Source organism: Geotrypetes seraphini, chromosome 8 (genome assembly GCF_902459505.1).
Source record: "Geotrypetes seraphini chromosome 8, aGeoSer1.1, whole genome shotgun sequence".
NCBI lineage: Eukaryota > Metazoa > Chordata > Amphibia > Gymnophiona > Dermophiidae > Geotrypetes > Geotrypetes seraphini.
The window spans coordinates 145,833,685-145,856,659 of record NC_047091.1 but is presented as its reverse complement, the minus strand read 5'-3'; the positions used below and the strand labels follow the sequence as shown (position 1 = coordinate 145,856,659).

The 22,975-nt window shown below is 46.2% G+C and overlaps 1 protein-coding gene across 7 annotated transcripts in view; it reads left to right on the top strand.

The window, feature by feature from the left end:
• PIWIL1 (piwi like RNA-mediated gene silencing 1) overlaps window positions 1-22,975 on the top strand; it is a 420,330-nt gene that overhangs the window by 274,784 nt on the left and 122,571 nt on the right. For all 7 annotated transcript variants that reach the window (XM_033957205.1, XM_033957206.1, XM_033957208.1 and 4 more), the window contains exon 15: window positions 10,499-10,699. In XM_033957205.1, the coding sequence (XP_033813096.1) occupies window positions 10,499-10,699 (201 nt within the window). The remainder of the gene's footprint in view (window positions 1-10,498; window positions 10,700-22,975) is intronic.

The following is a 22,975-nucleotide window of genomic DNA, read 5'->3' as shown; positions in this document are numbered from 1 at the left end:
GAGTGGTGTCTCAGTGCCACAGCTTTCGAGTTGATTTTGTGGACTTGGATTCACCCAGTTATGGACCTGATGGCCACGAGTGTCAATGCCAAAGCATCCTGGTTCTTCAGTCCGCGTTGGGATGTTCAGGCTGAGGGGCAGGATGCTCTGGTACAGCCATGGCCGGTGGTGGGCCTCATGTACGTGTTTCCTCCATGGCTGATGGTGGGCAGAGTAGTTCTTTGCATTGCTTGGCACCCTGGTTGCCTGATTCTGGTGGTTCCGGACTGGCCCCAGGTGCCCGTGGTACGCGTATCTGGTTTGTCATCTCGTGTCGGATCCTCTTCCACTGTTCCTCTCGCCCAACCTTATGACTCGGGGCTTCATCTGGGTCCCTTTTGTCTTATGGCTTGGTTCTTGAAAGGGACCGCCTAGGTAATAACGGTTGTTCAGATAAAGTGGACTCCACTCTCTTGGGGTCCCTGAGGCTTTCCACTTCTCGGTCTTATATGCATGTTTGGCGTATTTTTTAGTAGTGGTGTTCCATGCGTGGAATGGTTTCCTTTCGCGCCTCTTTGCCTCACATCTTGGAGTTCTTGCAGGATGGCCTGGACAGGGGCAAGGCCTGGTCTTCTCTTTGGGTTCAGCTTGTGGCTTTGTCCACTATTTGCGGGTTGCTGCAGAGTAGGTGCTTGACATCTATTCCAGATGTGGTTTGCTTTTTGAAGGCGGCCAAATTGCTTTAGCCTCCGGTGCAGCCTTCGGTTCCAGTTTGGGATCTTAATCTGGTCCTGTCTGCTCGTGCGCCCTTCCTTTGAGCCCCTGGGTTCTTGCTCGTTGAAGGACCTTACTCTCAAGGCGGTCTTCCTTGTGGCCATTACTTCTGTGAGGCACGTTTCTCAGCTGCAGGCTTTCTCTTGTAGGCCTCCCTTCCTTGAGTTTTCTAGGAAGTGGATTGTGCTGCAGCCTGTTCCCTCCTTTCTGCCGAAGGTGGTCTCACCTTTTCATGTAAACCAGTCCGTGGTCCTTCTGGTCTTGAGTAGCCAGGAGGGCTTGTTAGAGCAGAGGTAGTTGTGCAAGTTAGATGTCTGTTGGGTTCTTCGTGCTTATGTTCAGTGGCCCCAGGAGTTCCGGATGTCGGATCATCTTTTTGTCTTCTTAGCAGGTCCTCGTAAGGGGATGGCACTTCCAAAGCTACCATTGCATGCTGGATCAAGGAGACTATCACTTTTGCATACCTTTTTCAGAAGAAGCCTATTCCAGATTTTCTCAAGGCACATTCCACTTGGGGTCAGGCAGCTTCTTGGGCTGAGTCTTCTTTGGTGCCTGTAGTGGATATCTTTAAGGCTGCGGTTTGGTCTTTTTTGCATTCCTTTGTGTGACACTACCGTATGGACGTCCAGGCACGTCGGACCGTGGTGTTCGGTGAGTGTGTTCTAGTGGCAGCCCTATGGGGGCCCCACCCGTATGGGAGCTGCTTTGGTACTGTACTGGTCTGGAGAGGTGCTAAAGAAGGAGAAATTAGGTTCTTACCTGCTAATTTTCTTTCTTTTAGACTATCCATATCGGTACAGTTCCCACCCTGTCTGTCTGTTCTTGCTGAATTTGTGTGAAGTGTGATTTTTTTTTTTTTTTTCTTCCTGTGGGTTCTAGTATTTTTCTAGGGTCAGAACAATGGCTATGGCTCAGCTGGTGAGCTGTGGGGACATTTGCTGAAGGTGCTTTTTCTATTGAATTTCCAACAGTATTGCTCTGTGCTAGTTACTCCTGTTCGAAGTGTTGGTACTGTTCTATTTAGTACTTGGTTCTGCTTGCTTATTCGGCAGACTAGTTATATTAGGAAAAGCACAGCTACTTGCATTACAGCCAAAAGGTTTTGTTTCAATCTCCACCTGCTGGTCATGGTGTGCTATTATCCATCAGTGAACTGTACTGGTGTGGAGAGTCTAAAAGAGAGAAAATTAGCAGGTAAGAACCTAATTTCTCCTTTTCAAACTTTTGTGAAGTCTCTACGAGGTGTTTTAGGTACAAATTTTCTGATGGCCATCTTTGATTTTTAGCAATCTAATTTTAGCAATCAATTTTCTGCTTTACGACCCTCATTAGGGATCGACTCCTTTACCAATGTAGATGTAAACTCATGTGTGGATTGCGCTGGATTACCCGCAGATGAGTTGTCCTTGTACTGTGTGCCGCTGCACACGAGGGGAGAGGATGTGAACTTTGAGCCTCGCCTCTTCTGGGTCCTCCAGGGCTGGGGAGCCTTTTTGGGTCTGGGAAGAAAATCTCACCCAGTGCCTGTTTCTGGCGGTAACACAAAACACAGATGTACAGAATCCGGGGATCTCTCGCAGACCTTGTCTGGGTCTTGCAAGGATCCAGTTTCAGCCCTGATCTGTGGCTTTTCCACGGAATTTGTTCAGCTCGTGTGGAGAGCATATCTAATGGACACGGCACAGCCAATAGACGCTGCACCAGCTTCTGTATCAGGACTTTCCCTTGTGGGGGTTCCTGTTTTGGCTCCCAGTATTTTTGTTTTGTATTTATTTATAACCTGCTTTTTACAGAGTGGTTCACAAAAAAGAAAATACACAATAAAAACATATACATACTCACAATAAATATTTGACATCCAAACAAAAGCGACCAGAACTCAGACCTTAGAAATCATCAATTCCCATATTTCTTACTGCAAAACAAATGTCTCTTCAATAACTTCTTAAAAACACTAAGGTTCCCCTGCTGTTGAACATACATAGGTACTTGGTTCTATTCCTGAGGTCCCATACAAGAGAACATACTTTCACGTGATATATTGAATCTCAAACTCTTGACAGGAGGAACAAATAATTCTGCACGGTGGACAGAACGTAATTTTGGTAATGGGTCATAAGATTGAATAGACATGCTGGTACCAGCAGCAACAGTTTGTAACGGATATGGTCTTCCAATATTAGCCAATCTAATTTCACATAATATTTCGTCACATGTTCAATCCTCTTCAAACAAAAAACATTTGTACAACCAAATTTTGCACAACCTGCAAAGCACTTAATGTAGTTGTAGGCAATCCCAAGAGAACATTGCACTAATCAAGACATGAAAATACCATCGATTGCAAAATTATATTTAAAATTCCATCCTGCAAATATGGCCTGTTTCCTTAAAAGGCGCAACCTGAAATAAACCTTTTGTATCAACATCTGAACATAGCTTTTAAATGTCAATCTCGAGTCCAGTACTATTCCACTGTCATCACTAATCCGGACAGCTTGAAGTGGTACACTGATACCATTGATAATACGTCCACCCTTGATGACCTGGATACTGTTTGTGGTACGGTTAGCCAGCAGGTCTATTTCTCCCCCAACTATCAGCATTTCTATTATAATTTTTTCTGCACTGCTGCCAGCATTAACGCAAGTATTCCCTTTGGTAGCCTCATGCATTTGCTAGGCCAGTCCTGCCTCTGAGGAAGTTGCAAATGCCCCGAGGTTGCCAGAGGAAATCCCTACACTAACGCTGGCAGCAGTGCAGTAAAGTTATAATAGAATGTCAGGGAGGGTTTGGGTGGGATGTAGGAGAGAGAATTCTTAATTGTTGTAGATAATTCTGTTGTTATCCCAGGACAAGCAGGCAGCCTATTCTCACATGTGGGTGATGTCATCCACCGAGCCCAGATGCGGACTTGCTTGAAGAAACTCTAAAGTTTCGAGTCTGCCACACTGCGCATGCGCGAGTGCCTTCCTGCCCAGCACAGGGCACGTCTCCTCAGTTCTCAGTTTTCCACAGAGCCAAGAAGTCTGTTTTTGATGCTCTGTGCTGAACTTAGTTCGCTTCGTGCCTTCTCTCATCGCAGCTCGTGTTTTATTTTCTTTATTACCATTGTTAAAAAAAATAAAAAAAAAGTTAGATTTTTTTTCATCGACTGGCGGGGCCTGTCGCATGCCTTCAGCCTGCGGGATATGACTTTGCAGCGACTATCTTTCCTTCTGTGTCCTGGCCAGTCACAGGCTTCAAGAAGTGTAGCCAATGCCAGCGTGCGATCTCCCTCACTGACCCACACCGCTGGTGTATTCAGTGTCTGGGGCCTGCCCATTGCCCGGAGTCGTGCGTTCGCTGTGCTACTCTTCAACCTCGAGCCCTCAAATGTCGTCGATTGCAAGTGGAGAAGATTTTTGGTATGGAGACCTCTGCTACACTCTTGACCTCCAACTCGGTCAGATCCGCTATGGGGTGTCCTCCTGCTTCCATGACCTCGACTCTCATCAGACCTTCCTTTTTCGGAACGTCCTCGACCTCAAGTAAATCTGCCAAGTCTTCTCCTGAACTTCCCTCAGGTCAGGTACCTCAGCAGACAGTTCCAGCGGTAGTCCTCAAGCTACCCAAACATCATTCCTCCAAGTCGAAGCATTCTTCCTCTTCGTCCTCGGAGCCTTTAGCCTCAGCAAGTGGTACAGTTTCAGACTCAGATCCACAATTGCAGGCTACCATCCAGATCATTTTTTTTTTTTTTTTTAAATTTCTAAATTTATTCATTTGTTACAACAAATAAAATTAGGAATACACACTAATGTAAACAAGATCATTATTACATAAAAGAAAGTAAATTCAATTCCAAGTCCACATTATTGGGAATGTGACATCACCCGATAAATCACATAATTATAAGGTTATAATTTAAATTACCTTGTAATTCATCCAGACCATTTTAGAGCGGGAATTTGTTCAGTCTGACCAAATGCAGTCCTGCCTCGACTCTGCTTCCTGCAGGCAAGCCTGGGCACTCAGCAGGCTCACAAGAGGTCGAGTCCTTGCCTGTGCCTCGAGCTGAATCTACACACTCTATGCAAGGAGTCCAGTCTTTGCAAGTGTCTGGTCTGGAATCTTCACACTCTATGCAAGGAGTCCAGTCTTTGCAAGTGTCTGGTCTGGAATCTTCACACTCTATGCAAGGAGTCCAGTCTTTGCAAGTGTCTGGTCTGGAATCCTCACACTCTATATAAGGAGCTGAGTCTTTGCAAGTGCCTTGAGATACCTCGATCAAGACCACAGAGTTTATGGGACTTCGATCTACAGCTTCTAGCCCTATATCCTCACATAAGGCATTGCCCATTTCGAGGCTTAGGGTGAAGTCTCCTCGACCTTGCACGAGATCTGCTTCCAGGCAGCACCCTCATCGCCGATCGATGAGACGGTCCTCTTCCAGAGAGAAGCCTTCCTCGTCCAGGCCTTCTAGCTCTTTGAGGTCTCCAACTCCTCGATCCAGGACACCGATAGCAGAACTTGAGGACTCCGCTTCTCCCAGTGCCTTGTCCCAATCTGCTTATTTGCTGGGATATCAATACTCGAGGGAGGCTTCACCTTCGTTTTCCACTTGAGGCGCCTTGAGGTCATCGAGTCCCTCTCGAGGCCATCCTTTTGCGGATCAATTGCCCTTTTCCTCCTTCCTCCGTCAAATGGCTGAGGACCTGGATCTTAAATTGGACTCCGGTTGTAAGTACTCTTAAGGAGTATTTAGAGGAAATGAGTATGCTTCGGCCTCCTGCGGAGTCTCTCAAACTCCCTCTTTAACAGGCTTCTTTCTCAAACTTTCAAACAAAACCTGGAGACTCTTTATGCCATCCCTGCTGTTCCAGGCAAGTTGGAATCGAGGTACAGAACTGTACATTGCAAGGGCTTTGAGAACTGACAACTATCTCAACAGTCCCTTCTTGTGGAATATTCCTTAAAGAGGAGTCATCCTTCCAGGGTCTATGCTACCGTACCTCCTGGCAGAGAGGGCAGGACCATGGACAAATTTGGCCATCGTCTTTATCAAAATTCGATGATGGCTTCCAGGCTTTTAAATTATAATTTTATCTTTACTACTTTTAAGTATTTTATTGATATTCTCCCTGGTTTTTCAAAAGACCTTGGTCAACACAGACTTTTAGATTTCCAGCAAGTCATTGCTACATTGGCCCAACTTAGGTTGCACCTTCTTCAGTCATCTTATGATGTCTTTGAACTTTCCTCGAGAGTCACTTCTTTCTCAGTAGCGATGTGCCGCTTAGCCTGGCTTTGCACCATTGATATGGATCCCAACATTCATGATCATCTGGCCAGTATTCCTTGTGAAGGCAATGACCTCTTTGAAGAATCGATAGAGGCCGCCACCAAGAAGTTGTCGGAGCATGAGAAATCTTTTGTTTCCATCCTTAGACCAAAGCCTAAGCCAGCTCCTTCCAAGCCTTCTCGACCTCTTCCATCCTATCAGAGGTATTATCCTCCGAGGGCAGCTCCTTACACTCAAGCACCTCCCAAGAAACCACAACAACAGCAGAAGCAACAGAAACCTCAGCCTTCTGCTACACCTAAGGCTTCTCAGCTGTTTTGACTGTCTCAAACAGAGCATAACCTCCATCGTTCTGCCTCTGTCCTCTCCTCTTCACATCGGAGATCGTCTCCGTCATTTTTACCATCTATAGGAGACCATTACATCCGACCTCTGGGTGCTGTCAATCAGGGAAGGATGCTCTCTTCATTTCACTCAGATTCCACCAGAGCTTCCTCCAAGAGATTATCCTTCCAATCCATCCCAGACCGCCTTTCTTCTTCAGGAAGCTCAAGCTCTGCTTCATCTCCGTGCCATCGAGGAAGTTCCCTTGGAACAGCAGAGCAGGGGGTTTTAGTCCCGTTACTTCCTAGTTCCGAAGAAGACGGGCGATCTGCAGCCCATACTGGATTTCAGGGCTCTCAACAAATTTTTGGTCAAAGAAAAATTTTGCATGCTGTCCCTGGCATCCGTTTATCCCCTTCTAGATCAGAACGATTGGTTATGTTCTCTAGATCTCAAGGAGGCGTACACTCATATCCCCATTCATCCGGCCTCCTGTCAGTACCTCAGATTTCGGGTGGGGAATCTGCATTTTCAGTACAGAGTGCTACCCTTCAGCCTGGCATCATCTTACAAGAGTGTTCACTAAGTGCCTAGTGGTGGTGGCAGCAGCTCTGCAGAACCATGGTCTTCAGATGTTCCCCTACCTGGACGACTGGCTCATCAAAGAATCAACATCTCAGGGGGTTATTGTAGCGACCCAACAGACTACGTGTTTCCTACTAAGCTTGGGATTCGAAATCAACTTCACCAAATCCCATCTCCAACCCTTTCAGAACCTACAGTTCATCAGAGCTGTTCTGGACACTGTAGAACTCGGAGCATTCCTTCCTCAGCAGTGTCTGGATGCTCTTCTTCACCACAAAGTGTCTTCCCTTTCTTCAATCTCAGCGAGACACATGATAGTATTACTCAAACACATGGCCTCGACTGTTCACGTGACTCCTTTTGCCAGACTTCACCTCAGGATTCTTCAGTGGACCCTGGCATCTCAGTGGGCGCAGGCGTGCGACCCACTCTCAACACATTACAGTCACTCCTTTGTTGAGACAGTCTCTCCACTGGTGGATGCTCTTTTCCAATCTCTCCAGAGGTTTCCTGTTCCAGACACCCCCTCATCAGAAGGTCCTCACGACAGATTCCTCGACCTATGCTTGGAGGGCTCATCTCAATGGTCTCCGTACTCAAAGCCACTAGTCCAACACGGATCATCAGTGTCACATCAATCTATTGGAACTCAGAGCGATCTTCAGTGCTCTCAAAGCTTTTCAGCATCTTCTTCACGACCAGGTAGTTCTTATTCGGACAGACAATCAAACCGCCATGTACTACGTCAACAAGCAGGGAGGAACGGAATCTCTCCCTCTTTGTCAGGAAGCTCAAAGGGTGTGGGATTGGGCGATCCATCACAACACCTTCCTGAAAGCTGTCTACATTCAAGGAGAGAAAAACTGTCTGGCGGACAAATTGAGTCGTCTCTGCAACCTCACGAATGGACACTCAATTCCTCTCCTCTACATCACATTTTTTCTCAGTGGGGAACTCCTCAAATAGATCTCTTTGCGTATCCCCACAACCACAAATTGCCTCAGTTCTGCTCCAGGATATACTCTCCTCATCGCCTTGAGGCAGATGCTTTCATTCTGGAATGGACGAATCTGTTCCTGTATGTGTTCCCTCCATTCCCTCTCATTCTCAAGACTCTTGTCAAGCTCAAGAATGTTCATGCCACCATGATTCTAATAGCTCCTCAGTGGCCCAGGCAACCCTGTTTCTCCCTTCTCCTTCAGCTTAGCAGCAGGAAGCCATACCTTCTACCAGTTTTTCCATCTCTGCTTACACAGAGTCAAGGATCTCTTCTTCATCCCAGCCTGCAGTCTCTACACCTGACAGCTTGATACCTCTCAACATAACTCCTCTTCAGTTTTCTCAACCTGTTCGGGACATTTTAGAGGCTTCCAGAAAGCCTGCCACTAGAAAATGCTACCACCAAAAATGGACTAGATTTTCTACGTGGTGCATCTCTCATGACAAGGAGCCTCGAGATACCTTCTTGTCTTCCATCTTGGATTATCTTCTGCACTTATCTACCTCTGGCCTTAAGTCTACATCCATATGAGTCCATCTTAGTGCTATTGCTGCTTTCCATCAACCTACCGAAGGGAAACCCCTTTCTGCTCAACCTGTGGTTTCCAGATTTATGAAAGGTCTTTTCAATGTCAAACCACCTCTCAAACCGCCTCCAGTGGTTTGGGATCTCAGTGTTGTTCTTGTTCAATTGATGAAGCCTCCTTTTGAACCAATGGATACGGCTTATCTGAACTATCTCACTTGGAAAGTGGTGTTTCTCATTTCCCTCACATCTGCTCGAAGAGTCAGTGAGCTGCAAGCTTTAGTTGCTGATCCACCTTTCATAGTTTTCCATAGTGGTCCTCTGTACTCATCTAAGTCTCTTATCTGCTGGTACAAACCCACACATCTGGAGTGCCTAAATGAAAATTAGCAGGTAAAGATATAATTTTTGCATATTTCAAATAATGCACATAAAGAGAGAGTCTATTTTGACCAAAATTAAACACCAGTACTCTGAGACATTTTTAGTTATAGAAATTTGGTTGACATCCTCTCAGATCCCTATCAAGAGGTTTATAAACATAAAATATTTAAAATATATAAGAAAATCTGATCAATTTAAAAAGTACAATCGAGCCCTTTTATAAAACTGTGCTGCTGAGCGCACATGCTAAATGCCAAGTCACTTGTTCTATTCCTGTAAGTGGCTCATCATTTAACATGAGCTGCTCGGCAGTGCAGCTTTGTAAAAGCCAGCTTATGAGAGCTACTATAGAATCTCTTCTCATATTGCACACTTTAAAACGATATAAAAACAATCTGTGAAAGGCCTGTTTAAAAGGAAAAAAATAGATTTTAAGGCCCTTTTAAATTTGGATCTTGAGCACTCCTTTCAGAGAAATAATAGAATAGAGTTTCGTATTGTATGAGCCAAAAAGAAGCAAGCAACGAAAGGCTAGATTCACTAAGCCCACCGATTAACTTCTGACCACTTTGCAACCCAATTTCCCTTTGACCCGATTTATTATCCTCTGTCCCGATCATCCTCCGATTTGCTCAGGCAGTTAGCAATTCACTAAAATTAAAAAAATGAGGGACACCAACTGGACTGACCGATTAAAAATAAGCGACTGCTGAGGATCAATCGCTCAGGTCCTTTCCAAATGCCCTGCCTTCTGCCACCCTGCTTCTCTGCCCCAATCTCCTGCTCTCGGCCCGAATTTCTCCTCTGCCCCAACTCTCCTGCCCAACTTCCCCGCAGTGGAACCCACGGGTTTAAAGCGGGTTAAGACCACGGGCTTGCCAAGAAAAAAAGTAGGTTTCCTGCTCTGCCGGGCACGGAGGGCCAGCGCATGCGCATACCATCTGCAGATAGTCTGTGCATGCCTTGGGATTGCTTTAGAGCGATCCGGGCGGTTGGTTGGGGGTATGATTCCAGTCAACCTCATTTGCATGAAGGCGATTTGTGAATCAGCCCCCCCGGACACGGATTGAATGTGATCCGTGCCCTTAATGAATCTAGCCCTAAATGAGTACAATCTTAGTAAACATGAAGGAACTGAAAGTAAAAAGACATGGGAAGAATGCATGTATGCCAGTACATTGAAATGAGTGAGAATTTGGAATAGTTTTTTACTTGAATTCTGGTAATGAGGATTATTTTTAGTTTTCTGCTCAATGTCAAGTAACTTTATTCAGTTTATTCCCAGATAATATGTCGGTCTCTTGAAGAAGCCAGTTCAATGTCTGTGGTGCAATGTAAATCTGAGTGAGAACAGAAATGTGCCTAAACACATGTGAATTTAGAAATCTGGCTCAATTCCCTGTAACATTTTTAAAAAGAAAGTAATAAGTTTTAAATTCATTTCATCATTCAGTGGTGAGGCATTGCAGTGAAATTACAAATGGTGACTTTAATTAGGTTGCTCAAATAAATTTGTGTCAGAAGATACCTATGTAATTTTTTTTTTTTTACACATACATAATGGCAGCATGATCTTAAAATTTTTTTTACCATGCTATTGATAGCTTTCCTCTACAGATTTCAACCTTTTCTCTTCCTTAAAGGTGGTGTGCATGTTGTCAAGTAACCGCAAAGATAAGTATGATGCAATCAAGAAATACCTGTGCACTGATTGTCCTACTCCAAGTCAATGTGTACTTTCTCGCACCTTGAACAAGCCCCAAACTGTAATGGCAATCGCTACAAAAATTGCTCTACAGATCAACTGTAAAATGGGAGGAGAACTCTGGAGTGTGGAAATACCTGTAAGAATTTCTGTAGGATTATTTTTCATTTTGAAGTTTAGGTTTTAGCTTTCTATATATAATTTCAAAGTAAAAGGTTTAAAATGTATTAGTTGGGATTTATACAACTGTGGAATATATACGATTTAATTTGTTTGATCATTTTTCTTGTTTCTTTGCCTTTGAATTGTTTGCAGTACATAAAAAGTTATATATATTTTCTCCAACAATAAGTGGGTATTATATTCTCACATATGGGTGATGTCATCCACGGAACCTGACATGAACAGTCAAAAAGTGTACTTTCGCTTAAGACCACACGTACCACGCGTGTGCTGATGCCTTCCCATCCATCATTGGTTTGTATGACCTGTAGTTCTTAGTTTTCTGCAGAGTTGAGAAGCTGTGTTTTTAGTCTAAGCGTGTCAAACTTTTTTTTTCTTCGTTTTTTGTCACTATTTTCTATCATCTCTTCCCCCTTTATCAAAAAACTCATTTTTTCCCCCAACTTTGGGTTTTTAGGCCATTCCTATGCTGGGAGCATCAACTATCTTTCTTTATACCATCTACTTCTTCAGACCATTGAGCATTTTGACTTTGTGTCAGTGGTTTTTCCATTGATGTCCAAGGCTCCTAGCAGCAGTGCATTAGATATCAATGAACCATTTCAGGTAAAGACCCACATAACTGGTGTGTTCAGTGCCTTGGTCCTGACTATTGAGATATTTCATGCATGCTCTGCTCTAGCATACAGAAGAGGTTACTTAAAGCCAGGAAGTTGCAATTCAAGAAACTTTTCGGTACAACTTTGGGAAAATCAAGCATGGCAGGAGACTCCGACCCTGACACAGAGCCACATACTAGTAGTGCGGTGGGTTCCCCTGAGCATGATATCACTCTTAGCCCCGACGTTAGGACGCCACCCCTTCAACCGACGCCACAAGCTGCCAGCTCCCCACGGGACAAGAATCCACCTGAGGAGGTGGTTTTTTCATTGTCCACAGAGGCTAGTATGGAGGGCTCGCCGAATATGACAACGCAGAGTGGAAGGATCTCTCTGCAAGGACTTGCGACCGGGACAACAGAGGTTGGAGGAACACAAGACGTCACTGAGGTAAAGCTAATTTCAGAACATTTAGATACTACACCATTACAACTTTTTTCACCTACAAAACCTCCTACAGTCACACTTGAAGCATTATGGGACTTGGTAGTGAATTTGGGGAATTCCTTAAATCCTCAAATAAAAAGTTTGGATAAAGAATTAAAAGAACAAAAGGAAGAAATAAAAGTTTTAAAGCAGGATATGTCACAATTTAAAACAGAGACACAAAATACAAATAAGGAGCTAATGCTATTGAAACAAAATCAAGATATGCTGGTTAAAGATAATATATTACTCAGGAAGAAGTTAGAAGTGCAGGAGAATAATGGTCGAATAAATAATTTGAGATTTATAAATTTTCCAAAGATCCTGTCAACTTCTCCTAGAGAAATGGTGAAAAGATATTTTATGGAAATTTTGGAAATTCCTGAAAATTCCTTACCTCCTCTTACAAGAGTGTATTACCTACCTGCTAAGCCCCAATTTAAAGAAGAAGGAAAAAAAATTGAGGAACCCCGGGAGAGGTCATTGGACATTTCGGCAATACTGGAACAATCAGATAGAGAAATGGTTGTTCCAGCTACTCTCTTGTTGTCTGTTGCTTTGGCTCCAGACAAGGATTGGATATTAAAACTTTTCTTTAAAAATAGATCCAAAGACTTCCTGGGGCAGTATATTCAGATTTTCCCTGATGTCTCTAGAGAGACTCAAAAAAGAAGGAAAGAATTTTTAATTCTAAAACCTGGAGTGACTCAAATAGGGGGTATTTTCTTTTTGAGATATCCAACTCAACTGATTAGTTTTCTCTCAATGAAACGTCTTGAAAAAGGAATAACAACGTCCATGGAAAGTTAACTCCCTGCACTTTAGTCAGATAAGGATTTTTCTTATTTAATGAATTTGAATTATATATGTTCTACTCTTAATCGCGGATCCAATAATATTGAGGACTAGTGAGAGATCAGCTAGATTAGTATATCTTTGTAGTAAATATTAATTTTGGAAATTTTTGTTTAATATGTTGTTTGATCTCACTTTACTGTACAAGATGTATATGCTTGGAAATATTGTAAAATTCTATAAATAAAAAAAAAGGCCAAATTGCCCATCCAGTCTGCCCATCTCCTCCTTTCCCCAAGAGATCCATGTGTTTGTTTCATGCTTTCTTGAATTCAGATAGTCTTTGTCTCCACCACCTTTACTGGGAGACTATTCCACGCATCTACCACCCTTTCTGTAAAAAAACTATTCTTTAGCACTCTCCAGACCAGTAGAGGTTAATCTTTACGAATGGGTATATATCCAATCATGACCAGCAGGTGGAGGCTGAAAACAAAACTGTCGGACAGTATATAATATACTCCCTTCTCTATTTACATCAGTCTTCTTTCAGTCTCCAGCAGGTGTTGAGTGATCTGTACCCATCTCCCTTGGTAGGGCTGTTGGAATTTGTTGAGGGGGTTTCTAGTCCCTGTTTTTGGCCAGACAGAGCTTGGGCGGGCCCTGTTTGGGGGTCCGTCCGACCTCGGGGGGTGTCAAACCCGGTGGGTCTCAAGCGGGGTCCCTCCCCCCACTTCCTCCACCTCCCCACATTTTTTTAGAGGAGCCTCAGCAGTAAGCCTTGCCCCCTGAATCAAGCAAGGCATATTGCTTCGAGAGCCTGTGGAGTCTGTTCTGTAAAAAAAAAAAAAAATCATTAGGTAGTGCCGGTCTGCAGGGTTGCTTCCCTGTCAGTTTACTGTATCTTTGCACTAACCGGCACTTTTTCTCCTAGCTAGGTCGCATATGGAACAATTGTGCTCTTCTCCAGGGAAGTGTGACACAATTTGGTCCAGCCGCGAGGCACTCGCAGCCGGCCTGAGCTTGACGGTTTGGGCTGGTGTGGTCAAGGAGCTCTGTCGGTAGCGGCTGCAGGCATCCAGAGCTCCCCAGCCTTAGTGCCTCGTGAGCCGGCTGAAGGCATTGAGGCAGCCCGGTCTGCTCTCACTACCTCTGGAGGGATTCGCCGAACCGCCGACGATAGGGGAAAAAGAATTCCCTCTCAGCTGATTTTTCAGCAGCTGATGCCGGCTTGCCTGCTTTAGCGTCTGGGACGGTTTAGGTTTCCCAGCCGCTACAGGTCCTGTAGGGGTTATTTTTGGCGGGATCTTCGCCATTTTGACAGACAGTTCCCTCCATTTTGTTTGCAACCTCAGGTAACCTTCCCCCTGTATTGCAAACACAGGGGCAGATTTCAGCAGGGACCCCTGCTGGGGCAGGGAGTCCCTGGGGACTCCCAAGGGGTTTTTTTTGCCCCCAATTTAATTTCTTTGTGCAGACAATTGGGGGTCCCACTTGCACCTGGGGGGTTTTAGGGGTGGTTTCTCTCCGCACCTCCTGTGGCTTTGCCTCCCTCTTTTCATTTGGCGTCCCCTCTTCCTCCTCCCTCATCCAAGCGCCCGCGGGGGGCTTGGATTGCAAATTAGTGATCGTTGGCGTGATTGAGGACCTGGCCACTTTGACGGGCTTCCAGGATCCTCTAAAGGGGATGCCCACTGGTAGCGGGGCGTCGGGTTTCCCGTCTTCCAGAGCAGATCCGTCCGTGGTGCGCTTTTTATTCAGAGGGATGAGCTTTTAGACCTGATGTAGCAGGTCTCCTCGGTGCTGCATTTTTGAAGTTGCGCCACTGGAGACCCCGCGTATGGGGGCCCCTCTGCTTCAGGGTCAAGTTTCAAGTATCTTTTTAATATACCGACCATCAACAGGTATCTGGCCGGTTAACAATAAAATTATAAGAAAGAGAAAAAAGTCATAAATATTTAAAGATGATGAGTGGACATCAAAAACATAACTGGACAGACATGAAAGTGAGGGGAAAAGGGAAAGGAGGGGAAAAGTTACATGTTTTGAGAAGAGAAGGAGAAAGTGGGAGTGGGGTAAAACATATTGGGTGGGGTCGCATTTTTAAAGTGGTTGGTTAAATAAAAGAGGAACAGAAGAGAGAAGGAGAGGGAAAAAGAAGAAGAAAAAAAAAAAAGGAATGAGAGAAAAAAAAAAAAAGAAGGTAGCTCTAAGCACAGGCGAAAGCGTCACGGAATAAGAAAGTCTTCAAGCTAATCTTGAATTTATCTAGATGTTGTTCGTCTCGGAGTTGTTGTGGCAGGGCATTCCACAACGTTGGGGCGACTACTGTAAAATTTATTTTCCGGGTGTAATAGAAATCTTTTACGGAAGGGATTCGTAAAAGTTTTTGATCTGTTGACCTGTTTCCCGCTCTTTTCCTGTGCGTCAGGATTTTTGGGATTTTGTGCTGGCGCAGTGGACTAAGGACGCCGTTTCGGTTGGTGCGCGCCTTGGCTCTTGGGTATCCCATCCCGGAGGGGGATAGGGCTACCTTAATTTCACCAGTGGTGGACGCAGTGGTCTCGGCACTTACTAAGCGGCATACCGTGCCTGTTACGGACGGTTCTGCTCTTAGGGTCTCTGAGGAGCATACGTTAGAGACGCTTCTTAAGTATAATTTTGATGTCTCTGCCTTGGGAGTCCAGGCGGCTATTTGTGTGGGGCTGGTGGCTCGCACTGTGTTTCGGTGGTCTGAGCGTGTCCTGGATCGTGAGTCTGATGACTGGTCCTTAGTGGATCAAGAGGTGGTGAAGATTGAGATGACTGCCTCGTTCCTCTCGGTTGTTCTTTGTGACGTGGTGCGGCTAAGCAGTGGCGTACTAAGGGGGGGGAGGTCCGTCCCAGGTGCAGTCTTAGGGGGGGGTGTACAGCTGGCCAGGTCCGGAAAACTGTATCGGGCCGATCAGCCTGCCTCTCCCCGACGTCAATTCTGCTGTCGGAGAGGAAGTTTGGGCCAGCCAATCGCTGCCTAGCTGGGCGGAACTTCCTCTCCGACGACAGAATTGACGTCGGGGAGAGGAAGGCTGGTCGGCCCGACACAGGGAAGACGAGCTTGGGGTGGTAGCAGCTTTAGAAGGTGTCACTGAAAAAAAAAAATGGAGGCCAGAACTGGGTCACTGAAGGCAGCATGTTTACTTCATTCATGCTGCCGGTGGCCCGAAGAGTTGCATCAGTGCTGCTGGGAAGAACAATGAGCAAGCACCGGATCCTGCCGGGGTGGGGAGGAGGGGGAGGAATAGCATGGGGAGGGTAAGAGAGATGCTGGAATGCGGGGATGGGGAGAAAAGATGCCAGACATCTAAGGGAAGCAAAGGAAGGGGCTGATAGAGATGCCAGACCACGGGAGGGAGGAAAGAAAGGGGGGAAGAAAGATTGGATGCACAGTCAGAAGAAGAAAGTGTAACCAGAGACTCACCAGGCAACAAGGTAGAAAAAATGATTTTATTTTAAATTTAGTGATCAAAATGTGTCTGAATTTATATCTGCTCTCTTTATTTTGCACTATGGCCCCCCTTTTACTAAACCTCATAGTTAACCTCATAGTGGTGACATCACTACTAAATGGGTTATCAGGTCTGAGCACTTCACTAATTATTTATATAATTTTATTATCGTTATAATTTTTGCACCCACAAGTATTTTGTATTCTAAATGATTTATAGCTGTGAAAAATTGAAAAATAGCCCCCTTTTACTAAACCACAATAGCGGTTTTTAGCACAGGGAGCCTATGAGCGTCGAGAGCAGCCCTGGGCATTCAGTGCAGCTCCGTGTGCTAAAAACTGCTATTGTGCTTTAGTAAAAAGGGAGGGGGGGTATTTGTCTATTTTTGTATGGTTGTTACTGAGGTGACAGTGCATAGAGTCATCTGCCTTGACCTCTTTGAAAAAACCCAGAATAGGAATGATAATTAACATTTTCTCAGCGTACAGTGTGCTTTGTGTTTTTTTTTTAAAATTTTATTGTTGATAGATCATTTTGACTTGGTCATTTTAAATGTAGCTCGCAAACCCAAAAAGTATGGGCACCCCTGAGCTAGAGCATTGAAGTTGCGTGTTTCTGCCATAAAGGTCATCTCTGATGCAACCAGAAGTTGCATCAGAGACAATCTTTACAGCAGCATATGCAACTATAACACTCCGGCTGCTGTAAGAAGGCAGTTTAGACATCGCCGGCCACAGGGCAGGGTGATTTGTCGGACCGGGCCTGTTGTCCGGGCCGGGGTGGGAGAAAGCGCCACGAAGGTAAGGGACTGGGAGGGAGAAAGGAAGAAAAGGTGGGGTGGAGAGGAAAACAGGGTAAAACAGAGGGGGGAGAAGGACGCTGAAAGCACATGGGGAAGACAGAGGGGCGATAAGTACACTGAAAGCACATAGGGAAGACAGAGTGGGAAGAAGATGCTGAATGGAAATAGGGAACAGAGAGTGGGGAGAAGATGCTTAAGGGAAATGAGGAACAAAGAGTGGGGAGAAGATGCTGCAGGAAAATGGGGAAGAGAGAGTGATGAGAAGACGCTGAAGGGAAATGGGGAAGAGAGAGTTGGGAGAAGACGCTGGCAGGGAAGAAGACAGAGAAGCCAGACTATGGGAGGAGTGGAGGGAAGAAGATGGGTGCCAGACCAATTTGGAAGGAGGGAGAAAGGGAGAGGCACAGTAACAGAGCAAATGGAAAATGCAGAGAGAAGAGGGACAGTGGATGGAAGGAAGAGAGTAACAAGAAGATGAGGAAAGCAGAAACCAGAGAAGACAAAGGTAGAACAAAAATTTTCTATTTCTTTATTGCTTTAGGAGACCTGTGTCACTGTTTCTGTGGTGTTGCATTGTATGCAGAGTCCAGCTTCTTGCTGGTTCAATTTAACCTTTGTCTATGTATTTCTATTTTATCCCCCCTTTTACAAAACTGTGGAGCATTTTTTAGCGCCAGCCGTGGTGGTAGCAGCTCTGATGCTCAGAATTCTATGAGTGTTAGAGCTTTTACCACCGTGGCTAAAATTCACACTACAGTTTTGTAAAAGGGGGAGGAGTAGGTTTGTGATGACATATTCCATACTAGGTGAAGGTGTTTTCTGTGTTCTGTGCGTTCGAAAGACATGGTTTTCTGTTAGGATTGACGGTGTAGGATTGATCTGTACTAGTCTGGCTTGTTTAGTTTTATAATGGGTGTATTGATGTTGTACTGCTCACTGCAGTATGTAAGATGATGCCTTTTCCTAGGTACTCATGTGTGACATGTGGTTTGTTACTAAAAATCATAGGCCCCGGGTTTCACATATGCTAGGTACGCCACTGCGGCTAAGTCTGGGGCTTTTGGTGGCCGTGCGCCGTACCTTGTAGCTTCGCGCTTGGTCGGCGGTTGCTGCATCCAAAACTGAACTTCCCAAAATTTCCCTTTCTGGGGTTGTTTTTGTTTGGAGAGGACTTAGATATGGTGGTTCAGACTCTGATGGACTCTAAGGTGCCCCGTCTGCCTGAGGACCATGCCCGCCCGGCGTCTTGGGTTGGCATTGCCCGGGGGCGTCTGCGGGAATTTCGCAAGCTTCGCCTGGGGCTTGGGACTGCTTCTTTCCAGGCTTCCGGTTTTTCCCGGGGTCGGTTGGCTTAGCACATGCAGTCCTTTCAGGGGGCCCGTTGGGTTCCCCTGCTGCCCATCCTGCATGATGGCTCTTTGCCGGCGCCCCCTTTGATTCCCGTGGGCGCCCGGGTGCGCAACTTGTTTCCAAGTGGGTCGAGATCACGTCCGATCGGTGGGTCCTGGTGGTGGTGCGGGACGATTATGTTATTGAATTTTGCCCGCTTTCTGCCAGATCATATCTAGCCTCTCCATGTCAGGTGGCATGGGAGACGCTAGCCTTTCGCCAGACCCTTCAGTGCTTGCTAGATCTCAAAGCAGTTGTCCAGTGTCCCCTCAGGAGTGCTGGTACGCCATTTCCTTTGTGGGGCCCTAAAAGGAGGGAACCTTTCGGCACATCCTTGGTTTAAACCGGGGTCAACAGAGCTCTCAGAATTCCCTTTTATTCGCATGGACACACTGCAGTCTGTCCTTCTGGCGGTTCAGCCGGGGGAGTTCCTGACTTCTTTCGCTCTGGCGGAGGCCTACTTGCCTGTTTCCATTCGGGCCTCTCATCAGCTCTTTCTTCGCTTTGCGATATTGGGTCTGCACTATCAGTTCTATGAGCTTCCCTTGGGCCTGGCCACGACTCCCCGGACATTCACCAAGGTGATGGTGGTCGTTGCGGTGGCATTGAAGTCGGAGGGCATTCTGGTGCACCCCTACTGGGATGATTGTTGATTCGGGCAAAGTCGTTGCAGGAGAGCACCCGAGTTATGGCTCGGGTGGTTGAGTTTCTCCAATCACTGGGCTGGGTGGTCAACCTTTCCAAGAGTCAGTTGGTCCCAGCTCAGCATCTGGAGTACCTTGGGGTTCTGTTCGACACCTCCTTGGGGAAGGTCTTCCTTCCAGAGGCCCGGGTAAGCAAATTGCAATTTCAGATTCGCCTTCTTTTGGCGTCCCGGTGTCCTCGGGTGCAGGATTTCCTCCAAGTCTTGGGGTCGATGGCAGTGTTCCTGGATGTGGTGAGGTGGGCACGGGCCCACATGTGACCTCTTCAGTATGCTCTGCTCTGGAGGTGGTCACCCCAGAGGCACAGTTTGGATGTCCCTGTCCCTCTGCGAGGCTTGGCGCGCTGCAGTCTTCATTGGTGACTCCAGACCTCTCATCTGGTCCAGAGGGTGAGTCTGGATCTATCACAGTGGACGGTGCTTCTCATGGATGCCAGTCTCCTCGGTTGGGAGGGGGGGAGGGGCTCAGTGTCTAGGTCACCAGCTGAGGGCACCTGGTCCATGGAGGAGGCGTCCTGGTCGATTAACGTGTTGGAGACCAGAGCCGTCCGTCTGGTGCTATTTGCCTTCCGCTCCCTCTTGATGGGCAAGTCGGTCAGAGTCCGTCTGACAATACCACAGCGGTGGCTTATGTTAATCGTTGGGGCACCAAGAGCGCTCAGGTGGCGCAGGAGGCGGCTTGGCTCATGCTTTGGGCGGAGTCACACCTTTTGGACCTCTCGGCCTCTCACATAGCCAGGGTGGAGAATGTTCAGGCGAACTTCTTCAGTCGTCACATCTTAGATCCCAGAGAGTGGTGTCTCAGCCCTGTGGCTTTTCAGTTGATAGTGCAGGCTTGGGGTCAGCCCCTGATGGACCTGATGGCCACGAGTGGCAATGCCGAGGTGTTCCGCTTCTTCAGTCATCGCAGGGATGGACTGGCCGAGGGTCTGGATGCTCTGGTTCAACCATGGCCAACAGAGGGACTGTTGTGCATGTTCCCTCCGTGGCCATTAGTGGGCAGAGTTCTTCTTCACATTGTTCGCCATCCGGTTCTGGTGGCTCCGGATTGGCCTCGACATCTGTGGTACGCGGATCTGGTGACACTCTGGTGGTGGATCCTCTTCCTCTGCCGTCCCTTGGACGACCTTCTGACGCAAGGTCCCATTCCCATGTTTGACCCGTCTCCCTTCTGTCTTACGGCTTGGCTTTTGAAAGGGGTCGCCTTGGTAAGAAGGGGTATTCAGATAAGGTGATCTCTACACTCTTGGGGTCCTGGAGGCATTCTACCTCTCAGGCTTCTGTGCGGGTTTGGCGCCTCTTTGAGGGGTGGTGCCAGGCACGGGGAGTGGTCTCTTTTCGCGCTTCTCTGCTTAACATCCTAGAGTTCTTGCAAGATGGCCTGGATAGAGACCTGGCTTGGGCTTCTCTCCGGGTTCAGCTTGTGGCCTTGTCAGCCTTTCGGGGGTTTGTGACAGGTCAGCGTTTGACAGCCATTCCTGATGTGATTCGCTTTTTGCGGGTGGCCAAGTTGCTCAGGCCTCCCGTAAGGCCCTCTGTTCCCTCTTGGAATCTCAGTCTGGTTCTCTCTATTCTGGTGCACCCATCCTTCGAACCGTTGGGTGGCTGCTCTTTGAAGGACCTTACTCTGAAGGCGGTCTTTTTGGTGGACATTTCTTCCGCTAGGCGTGTTTCTGAGCTACAGGTTTTCTTTTGTAGGGCTCCCTTCTTGGAGTTTTCTAGGGAGCAGGTTGTCTTGAGGCCTGTTCTTTTTTTTCTGCTGAAAGTAGTTTCTCCTTTTCATGTCAATCAATCTGTGGTCCTCCCGGTCTTGGGTAGTCGGGAGGGCTCTTCTGAGCAAAGACAGCTGCACAAGTTGGATGTTGGTCGGGTCCTTCGCTCTTATGTGCAGCGGACCCAGGAGATCAGGAAATAAGATCATCTCTTTTTCCTTCTGACTGACTGGTCCTTGTAGGGGGGCTGGCGCTTCTAAGGCTACTATTGCACGCTGGATCAAGGAGACTATTGCTTCCGCTTCTCTTCTGTGGCGGAAGCCCATTCCGGAGTTTCTCAAAGCTCATTCCACTCGGGGTCAGGCGGCTTCTTGGGCTGAGTCGTCGCTCGTGCCTTCAGTGGACATTTCTATGGCTGCGGTTTGGTCTTCCTTGTATTCCTTTATCAGACTCTTTCGGGTAGATGTTCTGGCGCGTTGGGACGTTATGGGGGTGTTCGGTGTGCGTGTTCTGGTGTCAGCCCTTCGGGGGTCTCGCCCTTGTGAGGGACTACTTTGGTACGTCCCATTCGTAAAGATTAGCCTCTACTGGTCTGGAGACTGCTAAAGAAGGAGAAATTAGATTCTTACCTGCTAATTTACTTTCTTTTAGCTTCTCCAGACCAGTAGAAGTCCCCACCCTGTCTGTTATTGGTGTGTTGGTGCTGTTGCGCGGGCAGTTTTGTTTTTTGCTGCGGGTTCTAGTATTTTTCTAGGGCCGGGGAGAATTAAAGAACAGCGGCTGTGGCTCGGCTGGCGAGCTGTGGGGACATTTTCCTTCTGGTATTTCTCCTCTGCATTTTCCAACAGCATTTGGGTATGCTAGTTGTTACTCCTGTTGGGAGTATTGTTTATTTCTGTTTCCAGTTCTTAGTTTTGCTTGGCTATTCGGCAGACTGATGTAAATAGAGAAGGGAGTATATTATATACTGTCCCACAGTTTTGTTTTCAGTCTCCACCTGCTGGTCATGATTGGATATATACCCATTCGTAAAGATTAATCTCTACTGGTCTGGAGAAGCTAAAAGAAAGTAAATTAGCAGGTAAGAACCTAATTTCTCCTTTCCTTAGATTACCCCCAAGCCTATCACTTCTTAACTTCATCCTATGCCCTCTGGAGTTTCCTTTCAATTGAAAGAGACTCGCCTCAAAAAGATATAAAAAGGATGGAGTCTGTCCAGAGGAAGTCTACTAAAATGGTGCATGGTCTTCGTCATAAGGCATATGGGGACAGACTTAAAGATCTCAATCTGTATACTTTAGAGGAAAGGCGGGAGAGGGGAGATATAATAAGAGACGTTTAAATACCTACCTGGTGAAGTGTTCTCCCCAGAAATTTTTTCTAGCCAGGTGGCATGAAAAAGTAGCCAGGTGGGGCGGGGCGGGGAAATTTGGTAATGGGGAAAATTAAGGGCTCCTTTTACTAAGCTGCAATAGCATTTTTAGCGCGTGCAGAATTTCCGCGCTACACAGCTAGAACTAACACCAGTTCAATGCTGGCGTTAGCGTCTAGCATGTGCGGCAATTCTGCGCGAGCTAAGCGCGCGGTAAAACTGCTATCGCAGCTTAGTTAAAGGAGCTCTAAATGTGTACTATTTGTATTAGTTAATTATTATTAGTTATTTTCCAATGCTCAATATGACTTGTCTTTCTTAAGATTTGACACTTGTTCCATAATATTTATATTAAATTTAAGAAGTATCCAATTCTAGAAGTGAATAATTAGATATTTGCCTTCTTTCCAATGGTATAGAGCAGCGTCTCTCAAACTTTTTTAACTCCGGCACACTAAATGGAGCAAATGTTTTTTGTGGCACACTAAATGCAGCAAATGTTTTTCATGGCTGGAAAAAATTTCTGGGGAGAACACTGTTGCCGTTAGTTTTCAAGGTCCAATCACGTCAAAGGATGATGCTTATCTGGGCAGTTGTATAATAAAAAGAATTGGTAAGATAACATGAGAAGTAAAATTATCATGAATCAGGGATACATACCCTGTAGGTCCTAAAAGCAGGCTTGTGGATTAGATATAAACTATGAAGGCAGTGGTGAACCTAGCATATGTGACACCCGAGGCCCATCATTTTTTGACACACATCCCCCATCTGTATGAAAAACATGATTTTTAGTAACAGTCCACACATCACACAAGAGTGAACTTAGGAAAAGGCAGCATCTTACATCCTGCAATGAGCAGTACATCAATACACCCATTGTAAAACT